Source organism: Galeopterus variegatus, unplaced genomic scaffold (assembly GCF_000696425.1).
Source record: "Galeopterus variegatus unplaced genomic scaffold, G_variegatus-3.0.2 Scaffold160, whole genome shotgun sequence".
NCBI lineage: Eukaryota > Metazoa > Chordata > Mammalia > Dermoptera > Cynocephalidae > Galeopterus > Galeopterus variegatus.
In genome coordinates, this window is record NW_007726271.1 from 507172 (window position 1) to 529866 (window position 22695).

General features: G+C 40.7%; 1 protein-coding gene across 1 annotated transcript in view; it reads left to right on the plus strand.

The window, feature by feature from the left end:
- Positions 1 to 22695, plus strand: part of SGPP2 (sphingosine-1-phosphate phosphatase 2) — a 66840-nt gene that overhangs the window by 35132 nt on the left and 9013 nt on the right. The window contains 4 exon segments of the mRNA XM_008593605.1: positions 699 to 878; positions 9509 to 9515; positions 11853 to 11884; positions 21559 to 21600. Coding sequence (XP_008591827.1) covers positions 705 to 878; positions 9509 to 9515; positions 11853 to 11884; positions 21559 to 21600 — 255 coding nt within the window. The 5' untranslated portion in view covers positions 699 to 704.

Consider the following 22695-nt stretch of genomic DNA (forward strand, 5'->3'; position numbering starts at 1 on the left):
CTGAAAATACCCATGCCATTAATTTTGCTGATGTTCCTAATTACCGAATGAGGTTAAATTAAATTCAGTTTGTTGCCTACATACATCAGGAGTAACAGTGGCATAAAAATTTTTAACTAGATGTTCTATAAGAACAGTCACTTTTGTGGTTAAAACTTGAAAACAAGGGCTGCCTGATTTGAATGTTAGATTATTTTCAGCCCAGGATCATCCTAGGTTTGGAGGTTGCATCAGGTAGTACTTTAATGCACAGACTCTGAAGCGAGACTTTCTATGTCACTTCCAGTTCTGCCACTTACTATGTGCCTATGGATGAGTGTGCAATAGTTTACTTGTCTGTAAAATAGGTCTGCATTCTACAGGTGTTATTGTATTAAGTGAGTTAATATCTGTAACACTCTTAGAACAGAACCTGGCACATATATGAGCTATGTAAGTGTTAAATATATGACTAAAATAAATAGTCTATGTATTACTGTCATATCTTAGGTGCTCAGTGGTTTTGTAAAATCCAGCAACCCTATTCTCTTTTTACCAACTAAAATATCATCCTACAAGACTTTCCCAATAAGTAGCTGGTCCAAGAGGAAGGAGGCTTCAGCCAACAAAGTGGGAACCTCAAAATAAATCCACGACATTTAAAAATTCATTCATTTTCCTTATTTGGTTAGGCTTACCTCAGTCTTTTGATTTTGCAGTTGGTGATGTATATTGGTCAGGTGGCCAAGGATATCCTGAAGTGGCCCCGTCCCTCCTCCCCTCCCGTTGTGAAACTTGAAAAGAGAGCGATTGCTGAGTTTGGAATGCCCTCCACCCACGCCATGGCGGCCACGGCCATTGCCTTCACCCTCTTGATCTCTACTATGGACAGGTACCAGGTAAGGAGGCTTGATTCTTCTTCCTCCCAAGTCCAGCAGTACTTATATAATGAGGGAGTAAAGAGAGGTTGCACTCAGAATTTTCTCGTTAAGCTGCTTTGAGGGACTACATTGCTCATGAAATAAAGACTAAGGGGAACTGAAACCTATCGAGCTGTTGATGACAATTTCCTCATCAATAAAGTGACCGTATAATTTAAATCAGGATGTGCCTGAGAGTGAAAGTGGACAGCATGACATGGGCTGTTCCAGGTGACCAGCATCTGTCGGCTCCCCCCACCAGAGGGCATTTTCAGCCCGAGCTGACTGACTAGACAGCACTTGAATCAGCGCCTCATTCTCTGTTTGCAACAGACGCGAAGAGTTTATGATCCTTGTAAATGTTCCTCCAGGGCTGAGATGATTCTGACAGATCCTTTTGCCAGACTCCCCATGGCCAGGAGCAGAAAAGAGGTGGTGCCCTAAATTAGTCTCCAAGGCTGCTGCTGCTGCTGTTTAGGGCTCAGCCATTAGAAATGATGGCTCCAAGTTTTCTAGAACTGTCTAAAAGACAGGAGATTAATATATCTTGAAAATAGAAGAATTTCACTTAATATCTGCTTAAATGCCAATTATAGTAAGACTTTAGAAAGTTATACTAAAGTACTTCAAAAAGTTCATGGAAAGATTTGTATTATCTTTTTAATCTATTATTCCACAAACTATTGAAGTACCCTCTTGCTCTAATTTTGTGTTTGTTTATTTTTTTCATTTTTTTTGAGGGGGGAGGTTGGCCATTATAGGGATCCAGCCCTGGACCTTGGTTAATTTTGTGTTTAATTTAATCAATTTTACCTTTTACCTGCTGGAAGTTTTAGATTTCATTAAATCTAGTAGTCTTGCAGGTAAATGGCAGTATCATTTTGCTCTGCCCCTCTACCCTAGAAATCCACAGACATGCCATTTTTCAGGTTGTGCAGAAACAGGGGAGTCAGACTGACGTGGTTAGAAGAGGTCAGGACTAAGTATCAGGTCCTCGCTCTACTGCTTCCATCTTCTGCCTGGCCACCTGGGTTTAGACCTTTGTTTCCTAAATGGGAAGGGACAGTTATAAGAAATATATCCGACTAGAGATAATCTTTTGTCATAACTTACTTAAACGTGATGCCAGGATCAAAAAATATCTGAGCCCCTCAGTACTGTCTGAATTAACTTAATGCAGACTTCTGAGCTTTGTTGTACCCAGTGTCAACTGCCCCAGAAGGTAGTGTACCAAGCACCAGCCCCCCTCACGGTACTCTCAGTATCCAGAGAGGTCTGAGAATGTGCTGATGCTACTTAGGAAGAAAGTGGCAAGAAGAAGCTGGCTGCAGGAAAATAACAATAATAGCCACCACCATTTATACACTCATTTTAAAGCCACTTAGTGCTGTTTAAAAAACTATTTCAGCCCACATGATGTACCAGTTTTCATAAGTTTGATGAGTTGTATTGTAAATTTCTTTCCTATTTAATTTTTAATGATAAAGATATTTAGCTATTTGAGTTACTTGCTTGTAAACAGCTCTAGATATGGTTTTATTTATATAAATATGTGTTGAGGCTAATGTCCAAACACTATTTCCAAATACTCGTTAATCTTAAACACTTTTCAATTAAAATCTGAGACTCGGTCAATGATAAATCTTAAGAGAAGACATACACCCAGGTGTTATCGTACTCCTGTGTGACATGGGAAAGAACAAACTGGACTTGGACTCAGAAGGCTTGGCTTCTGGTTCTGACGCTGTCACTTACTGGCAGTGTGACCTTGGGCAAGTCATTTCACCTCTCTGAACCCTGTTGTGAGGATTGAATGGGCTGAATGATGAAAAAGCATCTTTGTAATAAAGTTCAATACTAATGTAATGCATTATCGTGGTTAAGGGCTTCCTTATAATAACAGAACCTACTTCATAGAGTTATGTGAAGACTAAATGAGATGGTGGCTATAANACAATAATAGCCACCACCATTTATACACTCATTTTAAAGCCACTTAGTGCTGTTTAAAAAACTATTTCAGCCCACATGATGTACCAGTTTTCATAAGTTTCATGAGCTGTATTGTAAATTTCTTTCCTATTTAATTTTTAATGATAAAGATATTTAGCTATTTGAGTTACTTGCTTGTAAACAGCTCTAGATATGGTTTTATTTATATAAATATGTGTTGAGGCTAATGTCCAAACACTATTTCCAAATACTCGTTAATCTTAAACACTTTTCAATTAAAATCTGAGACTCGGTCAATGATAAATCTTAAGAGAAGACATACACCCAGGTGTTATCGTACTCCTGTGTGACATGGGAAAGAACAAACTGGACTTGGACTCAGAAGGCTTGGCTTCTGGTTCTGACGCTGTCACTTACTGGCAGTGTGACCTTGGGCAAGTCATTTCACCTCTCTGAACCCTGTTGTGAGGATTGAATGGGCTGAATGATGAAAAAGCATCTTTGTAATAAAGTTCAATACTAATGTAATGCATTATCGTGGTTAAGGGCTTCCTTATAATAACAGAACCTACTTCATAGAGTTATGTGAAGACTAAATGAGATGGTGGCTATAAGGTGCTTCTCAAGGCCACCCCGTGGCTCACATAGGAGAGTGTGGTGCTGATAACACCAAGGCTATGGGTTCGGACCCTATTTAGAAATGGCTGGTTAGCTCACTTGGGAGAGTGTGGTGCTGACAACACCAAGTCAAGGGTTAAGATCCCCTTACTGGTCATCTTTTTTAAAAATATAAATAAAAATATAAGTAAATAAATAAATAATATATATATGTATGTGTATATATATATATATATGTGCTTCTCATGCCATAGACAGTGCTCCACTGTCTCAGTCCTTACCTCTATGGAATAGCATGGACGTTAGTATGTGAAGCAAGTGGATTATATCTCTACGTCTCATTTATAAGCAGAATATCTGTGTGTTCCTTATATGACTCTGCAGGAGCCAGATTCTTCCAGCTGCTATTATTTCCCACCAGCAAATGTTGAGATTTATAGAGTCTGGACTGTTACTTCGACATCTGTCCATAAATCCACCCATTCTTGATTTGGGCCCATTGCCCCTGGGTCTCCTCCGAAGGATGAGAAGTTGCTTGTTGGGACTTCCAGATTATAGCACTGACCATCTCCCTTGCCCCTTGGCCGAATTGCTTATTTCTCAAGTTCTAATTTAAAAATAGGTAGAAATAAAAATTATTCACTCCATTACAACTGCCAGCACAGTAGTTTGGTCATGAGCCTTAAAGCAAGTTCTACTATGTCTTATTTGCATGTTTATATATTGTGAAACTTCCTCCTGGAACCATATTCCTAGGCATCTTCCCCTTCTCATCTTCCATTTCCCTATATAAAAAAAGTTGTAGATAATTAGATTGCTGGCCTAGGGAATGCAAGATTCAGATGAGCAATTACTGCTGAATGNTTCCACAGGCTGGAGGTGGTGGTGGGAACAGGGAGACAGATCTGCATTTAAAGGTCCGTCCACCCTTGCACCATACTAGGAACTTTTTACAGGCTGCTGCAGTTAACACAGTGAAAATTACTTGAGAATTCAGTTTCCGAGTGTTCCAGTGGCTGCCTTGAAGTTCCAGAGGGTAAAGCTGGCCGTGGTTTACCACAAGGACATTACTTACCATCATAATTGGTACAAGAAGGATTTCTTTTACAAACAAATGGGCCCTCGCCCCCTGTGTGCATCCCAACTATGAAGCTCAAACATTACTTTAGCCAAAAATTACCTTGGAGGGACTTTCCCTGGTGTCTGGTGTGGGGCATCACGGGGAAGGTGGCAGGGATGGGAGCAGAGAGAACAGACTCAGGGAGATCATTTGTGACAATGGGCAGAGGCCGGGAACTGAGTGGAGGTAAACCCAGAGAAGGGGTGTGCGACTCCGGAGAGTGTCAGAGAGCCGCATCACACTCTCCTCTTAAAATGCAAAGGGGGCTGCTGGAAGCAACTGGACTCAGGGCCAGGCCTTGTGGGGGGAGGGGGACAGGCAAGCGAGCACAAAATTTAAGGAGTGCCAAAAAACTCAGTAATAAAGACAAATAATTTTAACGCAATATTTAAAAAAAGAAGTTTGAATTAATGCCAGAAAAAACCTATGATTAGCAAAACATGCCAATTTTAAATGCAGACAATATCCAACCCTGCATTTGCACAACACTGCCTCTCCAGCCTCACCTAGCCCTGGCCTGACTAGTCCTGTGTGGGTGAAAGGCTCCCAGATGCTGGAAATGCTGATGGAGCAATTAAGGGCCAGTCATACTATTCGACCTATGGAGGCATTTCCTTGCTGCCCCCATCCTGTCTGGTGGCTGCTGAGAGGAAGGGGAGAAGAGGAGGAGAACATTCTTGATTTGCTACACCACTGCTTCGCATGACAAAGAGGCTCTCTCCAAACACGTTTATAGACTGCAATATGGAGTTAAGGAGAACTCCTGGGTGTTTTGGCATTTCTTTTATCTGGGGCTACTTTTTAATTTCCATAGGTTTCCATACAAAATGATCTCGGGAACTCAGGTTAAAAATTAAAACCAAAGTAAACAGGAGAATGTGGAGCTATAGACATGAATAAAGAGCACACAAGACCCACCTCAATAAAAATACAGCTAATTTTTTTCTTTTTACAGTGGGTTGTGGGGATGGAGAAGTAGAGACCTGTGGAAAGACAGAGGAGACCTCTCAGGCAGGTGTAAGGAACGGCTATAGCCCCCAGTTCTGGAGCATCTATCCCAGAAGAAACTGGAGCGAGGGGCCACAGCAGCTATTCCCCCACCCCCATCCAGTTCTACTACTGTTGGGGCCCAGGGCTGCCGTCGCAATCACAATTTTATTTTATAAAGATCTTAGACTTGGGCTCAGGCCCAGGTACGAGTCAGGCTGTAGGACCAGAGCATGGCCCAGAGTATGATGGTGCATGACTTGTAGTAGCAGAAGGGAATGAGTGGTTTTAATAGTAGGGTAGANGTATGATGGTGCATGACTTGTAGTAGCAGAAGGGAATGAGTGGTTTTAATAGTAGGGTAGAGTGAAACTATGGATTCAGAATTTTTATTCAGCAGCAACTTGATAAGCTTCTACAGGCTTGGAGCTAGATCTGGGAGATATTGAGATAAATGAACCTACCCCACCCTCCTGGGTCTCCATGTCTGTGGAAGGAGACAGACGTATAAGCTGCTGATTACTTATGATGAATATTGTAATTAGCGTGGAGCAGCTGGATGGAGCTGACTAAGGTAGCACGTGCCTTCCCCAGACCCCTCATGGTTTCTGGGGACTGCCATGTGTCATGGCTCTCAACCCTAGCTGCATATTCAAATCCCATGGGAAGCTTTTAAAAAACATCTCTGGAGATATCTGTATGCCCCGTTCANAATTACATTTCTCATCAGGCCAATCCAATGAGTTAAGTCATTATTATGTTAGGGCGCATGCAGAATAACAGTAATGTAACATTAAGATAATATCGATGAGGCTGAGTTAGGCTAGACCCTCAAGACTTTGAAGATGGGCTGGAACAGCAATGGAGACTCAGGTCATTTATTTTCACGTTGATTTACTAATGATGCAGCAGGCATTGCAGAGAAAACACCCGGGGTCAAGGATGCGAATAAGCAGTTCCCCACTTTGGTCTTCACAGAGACAGGCCTGAAGTTCAAGGGTCTCTGCTGCCCTTGTGGGGTAAGGGTCCTGCCAAGTCAGAGGAGTCCAGAATCATGACTTTGCTTTGCTAAATAAAAATTACAGGAGTCCACGTTTTGGACTAAGCTCCTGTGCTAGGCCCCAACAACAGACTAAAAATCAAAATGAAGTCATCACTCTTGACAGAGTTCCATGAAGCAAACAGAAATTGAGTTGTTATCTGGCCTTCAGAGGAATGAGGAGAGAGAGAGAACAGCCTAATTTCCCAGCACAGACCAGTTTCACTGGTGTGATAACTTAGCTCCCTCTGTTTTAATCCTTATCCTGAAGTAACTTGATGTTAACCTATCAGTTATTTTTCTCTTGTCTGTCTCCCTGTCCCTGCCTTACAAGGTAAGTAACTTGGAAGTGACCGGTCTGCTTTTTGTTCTTTGTTTCTGTTTTCTTTAGCCTTTTCTGTCTACAAAACCAACCCCCTGTGCTAGATTCATTGGAACACTTATTCGACTTTATGAATAAAGTGTTGCCTGATTCTAGAAACACAAATAAAGCCAACCTAGGTCTTTAAATTTGGTGCAATTTTGTCTTCTGATGGCTTCCTTCCACAGGCTGGAGGTGGTGGTGGGAACAGGGAGACAGATCTGCATTTAAAGGTCCGTCCTCCCTTGCACCATACTAGGAATTTTTTACAGGCTGCCACAGTTAGCACAGTGGAAATTAGTCGAGAATTCAGTTTCCGAGTGTGCCAGCGGCTGCCTTGAAGTTCCAGAGGGTAAAGATGGCCATGGTTTACCACAAGGACATTACTTACCATCATAATCGGTACAGGAAAGATTTCTTTTACAAACAAATGGGCCCTCGCCCCCTGTGTGCATCCGAACTATGAAGCTCAAACATTACTTGAGCCAAAAATTATCTTGGAGGGACTTTCCCTGCTGTCTGGTGTGGGGCATCACAGGGAAGGTGGAAGGGATGGGAGCAGAAAAGCAGAAGCAGCAGAGAGAACAGACTCAGGGAGATCATTTGTGACAATGGACAGAGGCTGGGAACTGAGTGGAGGTAAACCCAGAGAAGGGGTGTGCGACTCCAGAGAGTGTCAGAGAGCTGCATCGCACTCTCCTCTTAAAATGCAAAGGGGGCTGCTGGAAGCAACTGGACTCAGGGCCAGGCCTTGTGGGGGGAGGGGGACAGGCAAGCGAGCACAAAATTTAAGGGGTGCCGAAAAACTCAGTATAAAGACAAATAATTTTAACGCAATATTATAAAAAAATGTTTGAATTAATGCCAGAAAAATCTATGATGAGCAAAACATGCAAATTTTAAATGCAGACAAGATCCAACCCTGCATTTGCACAACCCTGCCTCTCCGGCCTCACCTAGCCCTGGCCTGACTAGTCCTGTGTGGGTGAAAGGCTCCCAGATGCTGGAAATGCTGATGGAGCAATTAAGGGCCAGTCATACTGTTCGACCTATGGAGGCATTTCCTTGCTGCCCCCATCCTGTCTGGTGGCTGCTGAGAGGAAGGGGAGAAGAGGAGGAGAACATTCTTGATTTGCTACACCACTGCTTCGCATGACAAAGAGGCTCTCTCCAAACACGTTTATAGACTGCAATATGGAGTTAAGGAGAACTCCTGGGTGTTTTGGCATTTCTTTTATCTGGGGCTACTTTTTAATTTCCATAGGTTTCCATACAAAAGGATCTCGGGAATTCAGGTTAAAATTAAAACCAAAGTAAACAGGAGAATGTGGAGCTATAGACATGAATAAAGAGCACACAAGACCCACCTCAATAAAAATACAGCTAATTTTTTTCTTTTTACAGTGGGTTGTGGGGATGGAGAAGTAGAGACCTGTGGAAAGACAGATGAGACCTCTCAGGCGGGTGTAAGAAACGGCTACAGCCCTCAGTGCTGGAGCATCTATCCCAGAAGAAACTGGAGCGAGGGGCCACAGCAGCTATTCCCCCACCCCCATCCGGTTCTACTACTGTTGGGGCCCAGGGCTGCTGTCGCAATCACAATTTTATTTTATAAAGATCTTAGACTTGGGCTCAGGCCCAGGTACGAGTCAGGCTGTAGGACCAGAGCATGGCCCAGGGTATGATGGTGCATGACTTGTAGTAGCAGAAGGGAATGAGTGGTTTTAATAGTAGGGTAGANCCTGGGTCTCCATGTCTGTGGAAGGAGACAGATGTATAAGCTGCTGATTACTTATGATGAATACTGTAATTAGCGTGGAGCAGCTGGATGGAGCTGACTAAGGTAGCACGTGCCTTCCCCAGACCCCTCATGGTTTCTGGGGACTGCCATGTGTCATGGCTCTCAACCCTAGCTGCATATTCAAATCCCATTGGAAGCTTTTAAAAAACATCTCTGGAGATATCTGTATGCCCCGTTCAGAGCAACTTTAGTTACAACATCCAAAAGGTGGAAGCAACCCAGGGGTTCATCAACAGGTGAGTGGATAAACAAAATATGTGATATACATACAATGAAATATTATTCAGTCTTGAAAAGGAAGGAGGTTCTGACACATGCTACAACCTAGATAAACCTGGAAGACATTCTGCTAAGTGAAGTAAACCAGTCACAAAAGGACAGATGTTCTATTATTTCACTTAGATAAGGTTCCCAGAGTAGTCAAATTCAGAGACAGAAAGTAGAAATGGCGATTGCCAGGGACTGGGGGAAGGGGCAAACGGGGAGTTATCGTTTAATGTGTATAGAGTTTCAGTTTTGCAAGACGAAATGAGTTTTGGAGATGGATGGTGGTGATGGTGGCGCAATAATGTAATTGTTCTTGATACCACTGTATACTTTCAAATGCTTAAGATGGTCAATTTTATGTTATCTGTGTTTTATTACTATATATATATATATGCAGGGTCTTCAAAAGTTCATGGAAATATTAGTATCTTTTAATTCTATTTTTTCCGTGAAGTTTTTGAAGTACCCTTGTATCTGTATCTATATCTGTATCTGTCTTTCTGTCTGTCTATAACTGGAGGTGGGTCCTAGGCTTTGGTATTTTTTCAGAGCTCCCTGGTTGATTTTAATGTGCAACCAGGGTTGAGAGTCATTGGCTGGATCCAGGAAGATAATCCTCTGGCGTGGGCCATGGGCCTGCACCTGAGCAAGGCTGGGGTGGCAGGTGGAAGGAAGGTGGAGACATGCTGTGCAGGCACCCACCATGCGCACACCATGAGCCATGCTGATGGCACACAGCTGTGATGTTGGCAGAGCATACAGCTGTCATTCAGGCGGCTGCCTGCTTTGTATAAGTGGTTCTCTGTGCAGAAGCAGGAAGAGCATTCATTGAGGGAAACAATTTTCTTATCTCACCCATTAAGAAATCTTCCCATCACAGGCAATTTGCTCCATGTCGAGGCTTTGCTGACAGGCTGCAGCCAGATTCCTGGACAGGCTATTCCTGGATAGTGAAGTGTGGGGAGGCACTAAATGTGCAGGGTGGTGTCACCGTCTCACCAAACCAGCTCTGGCCCCACCTCAGGGAAGGATCTCTCCACTTATCGAAGTGCCCAAGCAAGAAACTTGGGCGATACCCTGGCTCCTCCCTTCCCATGCCTCTATCACCCAAGTCATCACCATGCAGTCAATTCTGCCTCTTAGCATATCTCAATGCCATTCTCATGCCACTGCCAGGATGTCACTTCCAAATCTGATCATGCCACTAACATGCACGGGAGAGAAGCTTCTCTATCTCCTGCTGGACATGAATGTTGACACAGATAGCCCAGCCCCTGTTGGGCGCGGCAGCCACTTGGGGACTTTAAGGGAATTGGCCTTTGAAAGAAGTTAGCACTGTTCATGCAAAACGTGGAAATAAAACACTGAGGCTCTGATGACATCACTCAGCTGCTGCTGATACCATGCGTGGGGCCGCCCTACCTCTGGGCTTGCCATTTAAGGTAAAAGAAAGTTCCTGATTGCTCAAGCCAGGTGTCTCAGTAGGTAGAAAAATTTTTTAAAAAGCATTATACATGCTACAATGATTTACAGAAACAGGTTTTTTGGTGTATAATTTCATGTTCTCTTGGTTTGAAGAATAAACCAATAGTAGGCAGCTGAGAGAAAAGAGAGAGACAGCATGCAGAATGTCTTGGAAGGACTAGGGTGGCTCATGGAATTCAAGACAGGGTCAAACAACTAAGGCCCAGGAAGGACCAGAAGCAGGGTGGCTCTGTGGAGTGTCATATTCTTCCCTTTAGAGTGCCGCTGTTCACATAGGCCAGCTCCTGACAACTCCTCCCTCAGATCAAAACTCTAATGTATGGAGGTGAGACTTTGGTTGAACTGGCACTATCCTTGGACCAGTGAACCTTGGCAGGGGGACAGGGTCACAGAGCAGAAATGGGCCTCTGGGAGCCACCCCTGGGTCTTCAGTGGCAGTGTCCTGAGAACAGGGTCTAGGAAGAGTCCAACGACTTCACCACAATTGAATGCCCCCAAGTGTCCAATGGTTACCGTCTGTATTAGTCAGGACTCCTTGATGCAAAGAACAGACAGCAGCTCGAAGTAGTTAAGCTGGAAGGGAACTTTATTGGTTTTTATAACCACAGTATAAGGAGGTCAGAGATGCAGCCGGCCATTGGGAGAGTGGGCTCCAAAGTCTTGACCTTCATCAGAAGGCCCCCCATACCATTCTTTCCCAGCCTCATCTCTGCATCTCTCTGCATGGTGGGTACATGCTCTCAGGCTGCTACTCTTCCTGAGGCTAGACCCAGGGAGCTGTGGGCTTAAATTCTGGAGAGTTTCAGGAAAGATCTCTAATTGGCCTCACCTGGACAGTGATTCCACTTCTGCAGCAAATGCTGTCCAAGGGATGCCAAGGACTGAAATTGGACCAGCTGGGTCAGGAGCCAGCCTGTGCGAGCAGGGGCTGGGATTGGCAGCAAGGGTTAGGGTTAGGATTGACATACGGGAGGGGAGGGGCGGTCCTACAAAATAAAGTGCCTCCTGTTACCCGAAGAAGAGGGCAGACAAAGCCCCAGTGATACTCTTTCTACAGCAACATCATGGCATTTTTTCCTGCTCTTTTGAAGACTCAAAAACTGGGCATAAAATTGTACTTGTGGGGCTGGCCAGTTAGCTCATTTGGTAGAGCATGGTGCTGAAGATACCAAAGTTAAGGGTTCGTATCCCTTTACCAACCAGCCACAGGGGGAAAAGATAAATCAAGACGGCTGTTCATAACTATATTTGTGATACCCTAAATTATTCAACTTACCCAGAAATGATTTTAAGTCATTTGACAGATAAAACAATCATCTCAGATATATTAACAGTAAAATTAGCCAGAATATTTGTTGTTATATTAGTGAATATGTGAAACATGGGTAAACAGTGAATGGTTGTTCTGTTATTCTGAGCTTGAATTAGTTGAAGTGCTGCTGTGTTTTATTGTCCCTAAACTGTTTGATCTGTGGATAATTATATAGATATTTTATTTGCTTTACTCATTTACTTTTCCTGCTAAGTATTGCTTTAGTTTTGGTTGAAGTTGGAGCATGCTGAAAGACTTTTCAAATATTAAATTATCTGTGGGCCATACAAAATAGTGACAGGATTTGTACTAGAGCATTTTTGGTGTATTTTTTCAAGTTGTTTTAGCCACTTTAAAAAAAAAAAAAAAACTTACTTCAAACTGCCTTACTTATTAATATGGAGGGAAAAGCCTATTGTAATATAAATTATACCCTACCAAGCCTTGCTTTTTGTTGTACCCTGTTGGTTGAGTTAATTACTGAGATAAAAAGGGAATTTGGTAGGTTGCTGAGCGTCAGTTACCATGTTATTATGCCTATTGTTTTCTCTCTACCCCGAAGAGAAATATTTTTACCCTTTTGTAAAAATAGAGAATTATTTCTGGTTTCAAAAGTAATGAATACTCATGGTAAAACATTCATCCCCTCTTATTTTTAAAATTGTTTTGTTTTTTTTTTTTAACTTCTGCATAGGAGAAGTTTAGATAGCCATTATTGGGGGTGATATAAAGGGAAATTAAAGCCATTTTATGCTTCTGTATTAGTGGAATCAGAATTAAGGCTTAGCACCATTTCCAGTAAGAACTGCTTGTGGTATGAATTTCTAATAACAAACACAGGCAAATTAATTTTTTATTTCCTTTCCCAGCGCTGTCCAAAAAGCTACACCTGGGACGTAGTTTTTGTCCATTCTGTAAGTGTGGGGAGAAGAGGCTATGCACTTGCTCTAAATCTAGGAGGGGAGCTGGAATGAGTCTTGCATCCCATAAAAGATGTACAGAGATGGAAGGTGGTCAGGGCCCCAGAATTATGCAGAGATCAGAGGTCCCTGCATGGCAGTGAGCCAATATCTAAAGGGTTGAAGGAGGCCCAGACTGACAGTAGGTCAGTTTGCCTCATACAGAAGCCACTTACATCCTTCCTGCTGTGGCAGAAACAGGTTGGCCTCTTACATTCTGTGGTCTGGCATCTCAGAGGCTGTTCCAGTGTGGAACGTTGTCAGACCTGAAGGAGTGTGATAATCAACCGACAATTAGCCTGACTGGGAAGGGAAGATGGTGCTGATGGCTGGGCGGCCCAATGGGCTGGTACTGCAGCTGCAGAGATAAGTCCACAGGGCTTGAGATGGGTAGTCGGCGTAGCTACTGGGAAACGGGTAGTTTATGTCAGTGAGAAAGTGTTGCTTTGCCTCCCACAGATTTGTCAGCCCTTGTCCCCTAGGTGATGGAGCTGCCAAAGATTACTCAAAGCCCATCTCTTCTGAGCAGTGAGAAGCCCAGAAAAGGGGTTAATCTCCCAGAACCCTCAAGAGAGAGGCATTCCTTCCATTTGGGAAATTAACCCCGAATTGGGGTTCTCTTCCTGCATTTATTCTTTAGACCAGGAAGTTACAGGACAAGAACATAGGTGGGGTTTTTGCTAAGTACAGTTTAACAATAGAAGTTGGTAACATTCAATAAGACAAGCAAGGTGACATTCTATAATGCAATTAAGTCAATCTACTAACAAATCTTGATTTTAGCAAACATTCTCAGTATCTTTACATATCAATCCATAACCTGTCTTTGAGCCAGCAACCTTGCTGTGTTACAGTTCTTTATCTTACAACAGAGACTTTAGCCTGGGGAAAACTTCCTGTCCTTTGCAAGGTCAATATTTGAAACTGTAAGGCTTTGGAAAACCAGGCCCTGTGAAGTACATTTGCTTTATGCATACTCCACATCTCCCCCTGTTTTATTTATTTAAAAGAAAAAACAAAAGCTATAGATTAGGTTTTCACAGTTAAGACAAAAGCATTTAAAGCAAAGTTGGTATCATTTAGCATGGCAAGTCCTTTCAACAGCCTTAGCAGGAATCCATAGCAGGCCTGTGGGTGAGAGAACAGATGCATACCCTGTCCCCTGTGTTAAGAATTCAACAGTTCTCAACCACTGTGGTCCCACAGGCAGGTGGCAGAATAAAACCAATGGTCTAGGTCTCTTTTTAGGAAGTATAAAGTGTCGTTCTGTGGCTGTTAATTTATGGAAGTTAAATTTTAAATGTTTAGTGTAAACAGAGCTTTAAAGACCTGTCCAGGAGAGGCCAGTCCTATATCTATATTACCCCTCCTTTGTTTACCTATTTGAGATTTAGAAAGGCCATTAGCTCTTTTAGCAATTGCTTGGCCAGTGGGGTTAAATGGGATTCCTGTGGCATGTTTAATGTTCCAGTTGTCACAGAATACTTGAAAGATTTTGGAGGTGTATGCCAGTGCATTATCTGTTTTAATTTGATTTGGAATCCCCATGGTGGCAACGGCAGAAAGACAATGTTTTTTAACATGCTTAGCTGTTTCTCCTGTTTGGGCAGTGGCATGAATAAGACCAGAGTGAGTATCAACAGTAACATGTAAATATTTAAGACGTCCAAAAGTCGAATAATGATTGACTTTCATTTTACAAATTTCATTACCTGCTATTCCTTGACGATTAACTCCTCCAGGGAAGTTAGATTTAGAAAACCTCTGACAGTCGGGACAAGCACGAACAATATCTTGAGCTTGACTGTAAGGGATCTGATGCATGTTAGCCAAAGCTTGTGCACCCTGATGAAAAAACTGATGAGAATCAATAGCTTTCTGTAAAACATTATTATATATAACAAAGTGATCAGCCATATCATTTCCAATTGATAAAGGGCCAGGAAGACTAGAATGAGAATGCGTGTGAGTTACATAGGAAGGATGATGTCATTTTTGAGTAAGTTTTTGTAAATGTCGAAACATTTCAAATAAAAGAAAATCATTTTCCTCGTGGATAGATGCGTCTTGAATTACCTGTAAGACTCCAACTACGGAGGCAGATTCAGCTACTAAATTAAGTGGCTGATTGTAAAAATGTTGTAAAGCTGCAATGGCAGCTGCCAATTCAGCCCTTTGAGTGGACTTATGATGGATAGTAACAAAATGTTTCCAGATTCCCTGTTCCTGCCATGTTATCGATCCCTTTCCTGATTTGCCAGAACCATCAGTAAACACAGTTAGCACTTGAGGGAGGGGAATAGGGGATAAACAGGATTTTAATTATATTGGCAGTATTTGGAATCCCTGTAAAATTTTATCATGGGGTAATCAAAATTGTATCTTACCAACAAAAGCAGCCATAGTTATCAGTAAAGACTGATTGTTCAAGGGCAGTGTAAAAATCAGTTTTAGGAAGACCAGGATTAATAATATCAGGATCATACCCAGTAAGTACTTGACAACGGTGTCTTCCCCTAGTGAGTAAATGAATACATTGTTCTAATTTAGTATATAATTTATTTTTTTGTTGATGGGGTAAGAAAAACCCATTCAATGTCTCCTATTTGAGGAAGAAATAGGCAAAGCAAACATGCAGGACTATGTGGGGTGTTTAAAATAATGAAATGAGTGACTTGAGATTTAACAATATGTGTTAATTGTCTGGAATGTAAAAAGGATTCAATCTGTTTTAATTCTAATTTTGCTTCTTCGGATAAGTAATGAGGGGAGGACAGATCAGGGTCTCCCTTTAAGGTAGTAAACAAATGTTGTAAGTGATAAGTAGGAATGCCCATAGACGGGTGGAGCCAGTTAATGTGGCCAAGTAATTTTTGTAAATCATTTAGAGTAAAAGGCTCCTCAACATGGAAAGATATATTTTGTGGCTGTATACTTCTCTGAGTGATTAAAAAACAAAGGTATTTCCAAGGCTCCTTTTCTTGAATTTTTTCTGGAGCTACTTGTAAACCAGTATTATTAACTTGTTTGATTAAGTGTAAATAAACTTGTGATAGCAGTTCTGGATTGTCCCCTCATGAGTACCATATTTAGACTAATGGATGAATCTGACTCAATAAAGTCAAATCTAATATCCGGGGTGAGGCCACTTTGCCTCAACCAGAAAGCCTCCTACAAGGGTAGTTCAAAAAGCTCATGGAAAAAATACAATTAAAAGATAATATGAGTCTTTCCATGAAATTTTTGAAGACCCCTTGTATGTTCTTCTTATTGTCTCATAAATCATTCAGAAAAATTAGAAAAAAAAAAAGGAGGCATGTGGCCAGGCCAGTAACATGGTTTCTAAAGTGGATAAGGATAGATAACCTGTGTACTTCCAAACCCAGCTGCAATCAGAAACAATCATTCCTCAATTCTGCAAGAACAAAGTAAGGTTCTTGTCCTACAAGGCCTGGAGAACCAGGTAGAGTGTCAAAACAGGATTTGCATATAAGCAAACATGAGAAGAAGTCAGATACATGACCCACAGCTACCTGGTAGGACCCAATAATAAGGCAGAGAGTAGCCCAGCTACAAGCTTGTACTGTCATATGGTTGGTTATATTCATGTCTGTTTGTCTCATTAGATTGCGAGTCCTTTGAGGGTAACAATCTTATTTTCTTCACCTTTGCATACCCCCTCTCCACAGTTCCCAGCAGAGAGCCTAACAGTAGTTAGTGCCCAGTAAATATCAAGTAGATTGCAATAGATATCATCTGTCATCTGTTGATAAATCTATTTTTTTCTTGCTTATTTCTTTGTACTTTATTGAGTCAGATTTGACAAGATTCATCCATTAGTCTGAATATGGTATTCATCATGGGAACTCAGGCCAGATCTTACATCTAATTTGTTTTCCAACATTACTTTGTTTTGCCTGTAGGAATAAACTTTAACTTGTGAAAAATGTAACAGAAGTGTCAAGCAACAGCAAATACCATTCAAGCATGGATGCTTGCTTTTGTGCTTCTAGAAGTTCCTGAGCTGAGTGTGGCAGGTGTAGTGATGTGTAAGACAGAACCATGGAGCAGTAGGTAACGGCATAAGGCTTTGGGGCTTCTTGGGTGACCAGTTCTTGAGAGAGGGGAGACTCCTGGCATTTCCATTAGTCTATTTGTCTATCTTCATGCCAATATCACTCTCTTATTTACTGTAGCTTTGCAATAAGTATGCATTGATGTTAGGTAGTGAAAGTCTTCCAACTTTGTTCTTCCACATTATCTTTGCTTCTCTTGGCCCTTTGTATTTTTATATAAATTTTGGAATCAGCCTGTTATTTTCTCCAGTGCTGGACTTTTCATTAAGATTAAATTGAATCTATAAATCAATTTGGGAGAACTGGCATCTTTTGCAATGTTGAGTATCCCAATACGTGGGCGCAGTGTATCCCTCTAGGTCGTGGATTTATCTCAGTAATGTTGCAGTTTTCTGTGTAGAGGTCTTGCATATCATATTTAGATGTATTCCTGAATATTTGATCTGCTAGGCAGCATTCTAAGTGCTTTACCTATGTTAACTACTTCACAGGGTAGTTAACAGCAGCCCTATAAGGGATGTATTACTATTATCCCATTTTTACAGATGAGGTACAGAGAGATTAGGTAACCAAGTTTATGTAGTTAGTAAAAAACTGAACTGAGGTTTAAAACCAAGCAGTCTGACTTTAGAAATGCATGCTTTTAATTACCAGTCTCTGTTATACCTCCAGGATGTTCACAAATGCATTTACTAGCAAAAAGGAAAACATACTAAGTGTCCATTGATCAGATCTAGTTAAATAAGGTATGGTGTTTCCATAGAGTGGAAAATTATACAGCCCTTAAAATAATATAGTTCTGTTATCGTGGAAAGATGACTGTGATATATTGCTAATGAAAAAAAGCAGGTTACAGAACAGCTTGTACAGTATGGGGCCACTGGTTGTCAAATCGTGTGTGTGCTTGGAGGGGTGGGGGTTTAGTTAGAGACAGAGGGCTCTGAAATGCATTGTTAGTGGTGAGCCTGACTTGTTATTACAAAACAATAGAGCTATTTTTGTTTAGTGGACAGAGACTATGTATTATTCTCCCTCTATCCAAGTATATTTATTGGTAAATAATAACCAATTAAAAATAAAAGCACGTGATAGCTATTGAATGATTGAATAAATAATTATTTGAGCTCTATTATTATTTACTCGAGGATTTCCTAGAGGAGAAGGAAGACTTTAGACCTTACTGTGATGAAAGATAACTTTACTTCTTCCACTGGGTACTTGTATTTCTTATGATCTCTGTCCTTGAGCTGTGTTTTTTAAAAGGAACAATACTTAACATGGATTTTGGCAATCAAACAAATACATAGATCTCAAAGAGGTTATGTCTTTTGTCCTTTTATTGTTTGGGAATCAATTTTAAAATTCACAAAACATTGATTTACAAAAATCCTCTTCATCATTGCAACCATACCTCCCAAATGCGATTGAAAAAGGGAACCAAGTTCTCAAAATAATTAACATCCACCCTTCTTCTCTGTGGTGCTGCTTCAAAATGAGATACTTCACCTTACAGAGTTTAGAGAATTGAGCTGGGCCAAATTGCCTGTGGAGAGTAATAGCAGTATCTAGCCAGTCACAAAAGGCCAAATGGACTGTTTATCCATCACAGCCGTAAAACTGCCTGAGAACTGGCCTTATTACCAAAATATGTCCTGTTGGTGATCTGACGAACACTAATTGGGGTGCAGCAGACAGACATAGAAGAGTGAGGTAGCTGGCTTGCATCTATGCTCTGAAAATCAGCTAAAGACCTGGAACTGAATTTTAATTTCAAAACATTACTGAGGTCTGTGTTTATGTGTGTCTGTGGGAATGTTCCTTAAAACATGCTCACTTGGGAAAGGAAGTAAATGCTTCATGTATCATAAGTTTAAATGCACCCAGGGTTTCCTGAAAGTGCTGTGATTTGTTTGATTTTTATAAAGCCCTGACACCTGCATAAAATTATTCCATGTGCAACGTCTATGGCATAGTTTGGTTTCCACACCACACTACTGAGCTCTCACCACATTAGTGAAAACAAAGGGTCACCCAGTGCCATAATCTTGTACCTCATTGCATCTTGGACCTCACTTCTCCATTATGATAAGTTAAGTGACTGTACCTTCTTCTCACTTGACACATCCTTAATGACAAGGAAGTGACAGTCTCTGCAATTGGGATTGTACTGCCTTATCAAAGAGAGAACATGGCCATATCTGACTTCACTAGAACAGTCTGCAAAAGAAGACTGATATTTAAAAAATTTCTAGTAATGTCCAGTTTTTAATATGGTAGAGGGGTACAAAGTATTCCCTCAGGGAGCTCTGCTTTAGCACAGGGAGCCAGGCCTTAGGGTACAAGCCACCATTCCCCAGGGTCAGTGACAAAACACTGGAATAGATTTACTTTTCCTCTAAATGTGAACACCCTTGTCACCAGGTCTACAAAGAATTTTCAGATCTTTCTCTTGTTGCACTTCTTTGCACACAAGTATTTCTACATCAGAATATCACTTTCGGACTTGCAAAGACTACAGTATCACTTTCAAGTACGGCACTAATGTAATTCAGTTTTTATTCTTTTATGCATGTTTCAAAAATGCACACTGGAAACTCTGACATGCCATGTTCAACATGAAAAGCCCACGTTGGCCTCTGTGGTTTAGTGAGGTGAGATGTTCTCCACCCTTCACCAGTATGATCCTTGACCAGTGGCCTCAGCAGTACCTAGGAGCTGGCTAGAAATGCAGACTCTTAGGGCCCACCTGGACCTATTGAATGAGAACCTGCATTTTAATGAGATTCCCAGTGGATTTGAATGCAAAATACAGTTTGAAAAGCACTGAAATAGTCTACTCACATGTCCCAGCAAATATGGTGACAGTGTGAATTAAATTTCAACCTGCGTGGGCCTGCTTAACAATTATATTGCAGTGAACGTGACTCTCTTCTGTTCTCTCATTGCTCAGAGGCCCCTGTGCCCATGCAGATTTGAGAAAAATGGCTTAAATGTTTGACAGTGTCTTTTGTGTCTTCTAGTAGATTGCCCTTCCCTGTACTTGCCATTCTTGAAAGCTTCTTAGCAGTTGTCAAAGATGATGTTATAACCTGCCCGGAAGCTTGTTTGATCTAGTGCCATAATCCTATTGACCTGCCAAACCCTGTGATTCATTATAGTTAGAACTGTTCATATTAATGTGAATTATGGGTGGGGAAACTTTGTCTGTTTTATGAAGACCTACTGTTTGGACTTTTTAGAGCCTGTGAAGCCAACATGCACAAGTGATCATTTCCTAAATCATGCTGTATGTGAAATAAAATTTAGAAATATACAGACCCAAATATCTTTCTAGTTAATATTGATATTATAAAAAGCATGCAATAATACCTTGTTATATCATCACATTGAGAAACATAATACCTGTGTTATTTACTTTTTTAGCAAACCAGTGCTTTCTAAAGAGAATATACCAAAGGAAACAAGATTAAAATTGCAATACATGGAATATGCATATTCAATCATCTGGGATAATTTTCTTTTTTTATAAATATGTGGATAAACACTGAAATATTTATCGACTTGAAGAGTATATTTTTTAAATGATGAAATTATAACTATCTTAAAATATAAAATGGATATGTGTCAAGGATTTTATTCAACTCATTAATTAATGAAAACACCAGTAAGATTTAATGAAGGAACTAGTAAATATGTATAGGCAATTTAATGATGAAATATTACATTAAGACTGGTGGGTTATATAAAAAACTGGTTATATGTCCTACAGTGTTACTGTCCTACAGGGCAACAAACTGTAACCTTTGGAAGTATCATTTCCACTGAACAGAAATCTTTTGCCTCTCAACGAGACAAAAATCTACTGGCTAACCTGTCACTACACTCAGTCTGTGACCTTCAATCAACTGTGAAGAGCGAGTTGGACAAAGTACTCTCCCTTCTATAATTTTTGGGTAGCCTTTGCCCCCATATGACATAAAAATGAGGTTTTGCCTTATATCCATATTTTGTATAATATTTTAATACACTTATAGAAAACCATTTTCTAGTAAAAATGTCAATGTAATTTCTACTGAAGGTTTAAATATGCTTACTTTCCAAATAGGCATTTATTCTAAAATTACAGAGGGTGAAAGCTGGCATACTTTTTCTACCTCGTATAGTTACACCTGAGCTTCAGGGAGTTTTCAAAAAGTCTTTTTCAAAGTCTTTTCTTTATAACTATAGATTTTCATGCCTAGCAACCCTTAGTCCTAGATTTGTAACAATGCTAGGGCATGTGAGGTGGCTCAGAGGATAGTGGTGACATGGAAAGGAAGGGCTTCAGTGTCAGAATGCCCACTCACAGCTCCATTAATGTCAGGACAGTCTACTGCTTGCACGCACAGCACGTGGCAAGGTGATGGGCTTCCTGCTTTTGGCTGACCTCTATGGACACTGATATGCTTCAACAGGAAAGTAATATTTTTGACCTTATTCATTCACTTTTTCTCCCCTATACATATGCTAATTACATAACTGGTAGGTTTCTCTCTGTAATCATTTGTGTTCATATTCATGAGTAATGTTGCTTCCCTCTTGCCATCTGGCTGCTATTGAATCTCATCTGCATTATTCTCAGAAACCAAAATAATTGTGAGCTAGCATAGTAAAGAATAAATATTCTGAGTGTGTTAATTAGGAAACATTGATCTGTAACTAAATGTTACATTCGGGAATAACAGTAGGGTTTTGATTTATTTTAGTTTGTTTTAATGTCAGTGTCTGCTTGCATTCAAAGCATTCACAGCATCTGCAAAGAAGTGGGTCTTGGCTTTTACACTGCTCCTGGCTTCAGCTCACTCCGTGAAGGCAGCCAAGGGCAGAGAAGGCCCTTCACATTCTCAGCAGGGGACCTGGCAGAAGGGAAGATGCCAGAATCATAGAGTTCTCAGCATAAATAGTTCCAAGATCTGAATGCATTCTTTCCTAACAATTGAATGAATGGGTTTGTTCTCTCCCCTTCTTTCTAGCTAGCTAACCTTGTGTTGTATTGCCCTGCTCAATAGCATTCTTCAGGGAAGATGTTTGGAGATAGAATGTAAATGTGTCGCAGTAAACTGCATATGGGAATGTGATATAGGGTCAGAATTCCAAATACTGGGAGTTCTAAGGGGTAGGGACTGTTGTTAAAATATCTAGAGATGTTTACCAAAAGGAGGAGTGTTTCTGTTTGGCCAAGAATAAAAACACTATTTTATGTGTTTATATAAGCATTCACTACAATTTGTTCTGATGCTTGGGATAGCTCAAATAGCATTATTTTGTCTCTATCATTGTTTCCTGTAATGAGATATAATAAAGCTCAAGCTTTTATCAAAATACTAAGTTTTATAACTGAAAATGAGAACAAAAACCAAAGGGATTTTTATCTTTCTGCATTTTAACTTTGGTAAAAGGCAAAAGATTCATACAATCCGAAGAGAAACCAGAGTGCATTTTAACTTGGGAAAATGTTAGTTTCCTGTGATGATTTTTTTTCCCCCAAATAATTTAAAAGGCTGCATTTAAACCTCGGATGCTAAATTGAATTAAAGGTTGATTATATTTCAAACAATGAGATCTGTGGGGTAGCACTGGCAATGTATCTTATATGCCTTTATTTTAAATGTTACTTAGATCACAGAGGAATGGTATATTGATTACCATGTAGATTCTTGAGGGCATTTAATTTTTTAGCATGATATGAAAATTATAAGCATTAGTTAACTATTTCTACTTTAGTCTACTTTGAAACTGAGAGAAAGTGAGCCGAAATGCCAGGTACTGTTCAAGCTTT